General features: G+C 49.8%; 1 protein-coding gene across 1 annotated transcript; it reads left to right on the forward strand.

Moving 5' to 3' along the window:
• The first annotated feature begins 1,850 nt into the window (after positions 1-1,850).
• Positions 1,851-6,133, forward strand: LOC119395086 (solute carrier family 22 member 8). Its single transcript, XM_049416085.1, has 2 exons — positions 1,851-3,300; positions 5,362-6,133. The coding sequence occupies exons 1-2, from the start codon at positions 1,851-1,853 to the stop codon at positions 6,090-6,092; spliced, it is 2,181 nt and encodes a 726-aa protein (XP_049272042.1). The 3' UTR covers positions 6,093-6,133.
• Positions 6,134-6,339: the final 206 nt, after the last annotated feature.

Below are 6,339 nucleotides of genomic sequence, written 5' to 3' on the forward strand. Positions count from 1 at the left end.
CTAGCTGGAACACCGGGGCACGGAAGAAACGGAGGCGGAGGAATGGCTGCATTCATAGTGGCAGGAGGAACGAATAAAAATGGAGGGCTTAGCAAGGAGAGAGGCGCACGCGTGCAATTAGGCTTTATGCAGGGTCGTCCAGTGGAAAAATCAGGAAAATACAGGTCATGCCGAGACGAAGAATGTTTGCAGAGCAGACCATCAAAAACAGCAAGGGTGTACGCTTACTTGGAACCGGATGCAGCAGGATTAAAAGACCTCGTCGCCGTTTGTGATATCAGCGCGGCCGTCTGATCTGATGATTCCTGCTCCGACTGGATTTGTTGCTACTGCCCATGCTTCACCTGTTCGCGTTCCAGCTGCGCGTGCTCCTGCTGTGCTTGCTACTGCCGTGTTACCTGCTGCTGTGCACGCTCCGGCTGTGATTCCTCCGACAGTGGGTGCTTTTGTTGAGGCTGCTGCTGTTCTACGTGCGTCGGACGTGGATCCACCGGTCGTGCCAGCCCCGACTGTGTTCGTTCCTGTTTTAAGGACTGCGTCTGTGGCCCCTGGTCATGCCCCACATGTACCTGACGTTTCTGTGCGTGTTCCGGCACCAACAGTGCCGAACGTTCACTCCAGCGACCAGCGGAAGAGGCCCCCTTCTGAAAAGGGGAGAATTCACTAGCCGATTGTGCCCCTTCTGCTCCACCAGACTATTGTGAGCGGCTGCAGTTCCAATGGCTTTAGCGGAAATGGCACCGGTACAGGCGTCGCGCCGTAGACTTAAGTATGGCAGTGACTGTGCGGACATCCTCTCTCAAAGGAGGAGATGATGCGGTATAGAGGTTTTTGTTCCGGTTTAGGATCAGGTTTTCTTCCCCCCCGGGGGGCACGTTGCCAATGTATATATTGTAATGTAATTATTAAACTACGGCTTTTGGTCCTTCGCTCGGCACCCAGCTGCGTCTTCCTTTCGTTTGGTTTGGAGGCGCCGTCCCGGCGTGCGCCCTGTGTTCTTCCGACGTGGCGTCTTAGGCGTCCACGTCGATACCACAATGTCCATAACATGTAGTCTTCTTACAAGAACATGGCTTATTTCGCCGCCAAACTGTGGAGTAGAGTGTCGCAGTGTACAGCCGTCAACAAAAAGTGATCGTCGAACGTAGACCGAATGACAGGACACGCAGCGTTGCAATACTAAATCCTCCCTACCTTCGAAGGTAGAGGGGCTTTACGCTATACCAGACATGGATGACTTCCTTGTACAGCGGCAAGACAAAGAGGGCTTTATTCAACAAGACCGAGAAGGAAGGCAGGATGTTGCGGCACACTGCAACAACAGAGCTGTCCGTGCAAGATACGATTATGAAGAGAAAAGTAGCCTAGAGGGGCGCTAGCACACAGCACGAAATTCATAGCCAAACTGAATTTCAACGAAATGACCAGGAAGGCCGCCGCGTGGTGTTTTCGTAGATCGCCGAGAGCCAATTCTATGAGGAGCTCACGGGCGTTATCTTACATAGATGTGAACGAGACTTGTCTGATAGAGCCCGATTCTGGAACTCCTCGAACTCATTACGCATGCTACTCACCATAAAACATATTTGCTATTTCAACAAAGATTTATTGCACTGGGATGCATATTTTAAAAATTTATTACCATGTAAAATTTTTCCAGCTCCCTTTTTATGAGTTTTTTTTTTGCGGGAGTGTGCATGTGCTCAGTTAGACAGTGAAGAAGAAGAAGTTGAAAGTGGCTCGCAGTATCAGCAAGCGCTTTCGAGGTAGTCTCAAACCTAATTCGCAGACGTCAGATGTTGTAGTTTTCTAGCTGTTTGAAGAGTGTTATCGAACTTTAAAGCGCCAGCATGGTAGGAGAAAACAGGGTGAAGCGGCGAAGCCGTCGCTCAGCCAAGAAATCAGCTAGCCAACCTGGCGTGACTCCGACCGCCGCCAACTCCGAAGCTCAAGCCGTCGCAATGCCCGAAGCTGAGGTCGCCTCGCAGTCCGGAGCTCATCTAGTCGCACAGCGCACCACTGAACCAGTCGCAGAGACCGCTACTCAGCTCAATGCTCAGACCGATACGGACCCCCGCCCTCAGCCCTCATCCCAGCCCGGTGTTCAAGCGGACGTCCATCCCTGTGTTCAACACGAAGTTAAGCCTGGTGTTCAGCCCGGTGGCCTGCTCAGTGGCGAATCGGATGCCGATACCAGTGCCCAGCGAACAGTCCTGCCGATGTCACCGATATCACCGATGTCACCTGATGGTCCAAAAGAGCCGGGTGCTGCCACAACCACCGCTTCCACGGTACTAACATCTCCACTGGATCATATCCTCATTTTCGGCCATGGTCGATTCCAGAAGCTCGTCCTTCTTTGTACTACACTGGCCATCTTCTCAGCCATCACGCATGGGACGGCAACCGCCGGTCTGGCGCGTCCGATCGACCACTGGTGCAGGTTGCCACATGAATACGCTGATATTCCTAGTGCAACGTGGAAGAACACTAGCATTCCGCTTGAGGCCGATGGCAAGACACGCAGTGAATGCCTGCGGTATGAGCCTCTACACTCTGTTTCGGACGGGCACGACATTGAAAACCGCACAGTCATTCCCTGTGATGCTGGTTGGGAATACGACAAGGCCGACAAAACAGGAATCGGCGCATACTCTATCGTCAGCGAGTGGGACCTAGTCTGTGAGCGTCGCTGGATTCTGACTTTGTTGATGGCGTCTTACGTCTTCGGAGGTATTCTGGGAGCTGCTACGGCGGGAGTCACTGCCGATAACATCGGACGGCGTCCAGTGCTACGCATCTGGCTTTTTTTTCTTGTAGTATCTGGCATTGCGCTTATATTTTCCAAAACTCTCATGATGTTCGCCATTCTTCGTGCCGTCCTAGCTGCAGCGGTCTCCAGCGTCCTCGTCACATCCATCGTAATCCTGTTCGAGGTCACCAGCACGCCACATCGAGCCCTTTTCATGAGCCTCGCCGTAGCCGGTGCTTCGCTCATTGCAGCATTCTACGGTGAGCTGGTATACTATCTGGCCCCAGCATGGCAAATCGAACAGCTGGCTTACATGGCGCCAACTAGTGTTCTAATCATGGCGGTCTACCTGATGGACGAGTCCCCATGCTGGCTTTTGGCAGTCTCCAATATGCGGCGCGCGGACAGTGTGCTAGCCTGGGCCGCACAAGTGAACAAGGTTCAGCCAGATGTCTTCAAGAACCGCCTCGTCGAGTTGAAGATGGAACTGAAAAGGCAGCAAGAACAACCTGAACCAGGGGCTCTTGATATCCTTTCGCAGGAACATGGTTCGTGCTGATGGCTTGCATCGATATAATTGTTTTGACGCTAGACATTTAATCGGTGTATAATTTATCCACGTTAAATTTAAATTCCATGAAGCACAAAAATGTGGGCCAGGCTAAAACGTAACTATACTTCTTATCGACTCTTCCGTTACGCTTAATGAGGCGCGAATAATCGCACACAAGGGAACGTGTCCTCACAAACTGGTATGTGATATGCTTGTCGAGGTCTTAACGTGGCGACACATACTCGCGATGCGAATTTTCGCTTCAGTTTTAAGAAACAGAGAGAACTTTGCTTTCCTGCAGTAGTTTTACAGAAAAGGGCACTCGTTTTTCATTTTGCTTTTCATGGTTTCATATGCAGTCTGCAAATATTCGATGTCTGTCGTTACCAATATGCTTCATAATTACCTATTGTAGACAATACCTGAATCGGAAACCATGACATCTGAACATCATCGTTTGGTGATAATTCGGCTGCTTGGGAGTAACAATGTGCAAAGGAAAAATGGACGCGGTCAACAAGCACATGTACAACAATCGCAAACCGTTTCACTTCTATACATTAACCTCCAAAGCGATTGGTGGGTTTTAATCCATTTGGATATTGTCGAATAGCCTCTAAACAGTTGCAGTTTGCCTAAACCAAGTCTTGTCGACAAATATCCTGAGTTGTCCTGTTCAGGCGATAATAAATATCAGCCTTAAGAAAGCTAGAACACTCGGAGAAAATTTTATTACTTTTGAATAGACACCGCATAGGCGGGCGTCAGTGCTATTCAGGAAATGTGGCCAATGAACACTATTAAAAAGGCCCAGCCACACTTTCTCAGCATGGTCAGAAAACGCAGCCGATCGATAGTCGAGGCTCCTGAGAACACGCGAGCCACACATTATGGCGCACCACGTGACCTGGTATTTACATTTAATTCGAGAAGTCAGCTAGAAATCGCTGCCTCTTCTCTTGACACATGATGCCATAAGTCCAAGTGACAGCGCCATGGAATGAAAGTCTACGACATTTTGAGCTGCAGAGATACTGTGGCCGCCGTGGGATGCCGCCACGCACCCGCCTCTGCGCTCGCGATCACACTTAAAGTATGGAAGAAAAAAAGAAAATAAAAGGGACGTATATTCTCAGCCCCTTGTCGTCTCCCCGCCTGCGTAGTCTTCAGCGCGCTTGCTAGCACGAAAGGAGAGAGAAAGCGCTCGAAGTGTGTGACAAATCCTGTAACTGCGCTCGCACTTAACCAATTTTAAACATTTTTGCGTCAGTCGATTCGTGACATAATACGCTCTTTTAGCGAAGCCATTCGACGATTTCCTGGAAAAGTGATGCAGGGTCCTTTTGAAAACTGAATCAAACGCACCAAATCACTCGATAGGCTCGACAGCGCGACATCGCCCTACGCGAAGTCATCTTGCCCGGGTTTCCACGCAGAAACGACTCCAGCGCTGCGACATCGATTGATTATACTCGCCAAACAGCCAACCGGTCATGAAATTACGTTATTCTTAAAAACAATACCATTTTTATTACAAGGAGATATGCGCCAATGGATTTCGTTTATGGGGAATGAAGGAATATCCGGCGCTTAAACAGGAACTGCAGCTCGTAGCATAGATCATCATCATCATCATCATCATCATTTATGGAATTCTTAAGGGCCTTAAACAGGGCATTACATAAAGGGGGCAGAAAATTAATATCATAAGGAGATGTCATGACACAAATGCAGAGCTTAAAGAGTGACAGTGAAGCAAATATACAATGCACAGCGTTGAACGTAAAGATAAAGCAAATTATGAAAGCGTAAGAACTAATACACGCGGTTGGTTTCAGGACGTTGCGATATAGCTTGTGAAACAGGCTCATCTGTGCGGTTTTTCTGCGAACAGCTAGGGGGGTTAGCTCAAGAGACGATTTGATATGAGTGACGCTTGCATGTTTAGTGTACTGGGATGATCTGTGATGTACTGGGATGATCTATGATGACCTCATTGCAGTGGCGAAAGGCAAGTGCATATTCACATACCACGTGTCTATTCTGTACATCGCAGGCATTCGCGTCACAGACGTGTTGAGAAGTGGGACCCTGCGTTATCGATCGGCGATCCTTTTCGGCTGCTCGTTCGTATCATTCGCCATGTACTTCAACCTCTCAACGGGGGAAGTGATGCGCACTAATCCCATGGCGCGCACGGTCCTGGCTGTCCTCAAGTTGCCAGGAATGATGATTAACGTGCCTGTCATCACGCACGCTGGTAGGCGAATGTCACTGGCGTTCAGTATGATAGTCATGTCCGCGATTGCATTGATGCTGTCCGGAGCCCACGTATTCCACGCTCCCGAAGTGCTCCTTGCCACCGTCACAGTCTCCTCGCTGCTGGCGTTCGACCTCTGTGCCATCACGTTGTTCATCATGTCGGCTGAGCTGTATCCCACCGTGGTCCGTGGCGCCGGCGTCGGGTTGTGTTACACTTTCAGCCTCGTGGGTTCCGCAGTGGCTCCGTTGGTTGACGAAATCAAGTCGGACGGGCTGAAAGGCGCAGTATACGCTGTCGAGGCAATGTTCCTGCTGTTTTTCGGTGCAATGGCAATGCTGTTACCTGAGACGACGAAGCTGCTGCCGGCCAACACAATACGCGAGTTGTCGACCAACAAGTGGCAACTGCAGACGCCCCTCAGGGTAGCGCGCTTCAGCAAGCGTAAGCGTCCCAAGAGCGAGGACCATGACCGTAGCAAAATTCGCTCGAGGCCTGCAAATGCGCCTGCGAAGGAAGCTCAGTGACATCAAACCATTCTCTGACATAACGTGTGTCACTTTATAGAAGCGCGTCGTATTTCCCATTTTCACCGCTGACGACGCATGTAATTGTTTTCTTCGCGTCTTAACGTTACGATTGAATTGGGCTCATTCTTTCTTATCTGGATTAAATAAATGCTTCGCTTAAATGACCTGTTTCCCGATATACTTTTTACAACATGGGCATGAAGACGCCATTGTTGGCGGAATGTGTCAAGATTAACTTTTCACA

This window comes from Rhipicephalus sanguineus, chromosome 5, assembly GCF_013339695.2.
Source record: "Rhipicephalus sanguineus isolate Rsan-2018 chromosome 5, BIME_Rsan_1.4, whole genome shotgun sequence".
NCBI lineage: Eukaryota > Metazoa > Arthropoda > Arachnida > Ixodida > Ixodidae > Rhipicephalus > Rhipicephalus sanguineus.

Bases quoted from the DNA above. Each gene is read 5' to 3' on its own strand.
- LOC119395086 (XM_049416085.1), top strand. From the start codon at position 1,851: ATGGTAGGAGAAAACAGGGTGAAGCGGCGAAGCCGTCGCTCAGCCAAG. The intron at 3,301-5,361 runs GTTCGTGCTGAT...TGTACATCGCAG, and splicing joins TATCCTTTCGCAGGAACATG to GCATTCGCGTCACAGACGTG.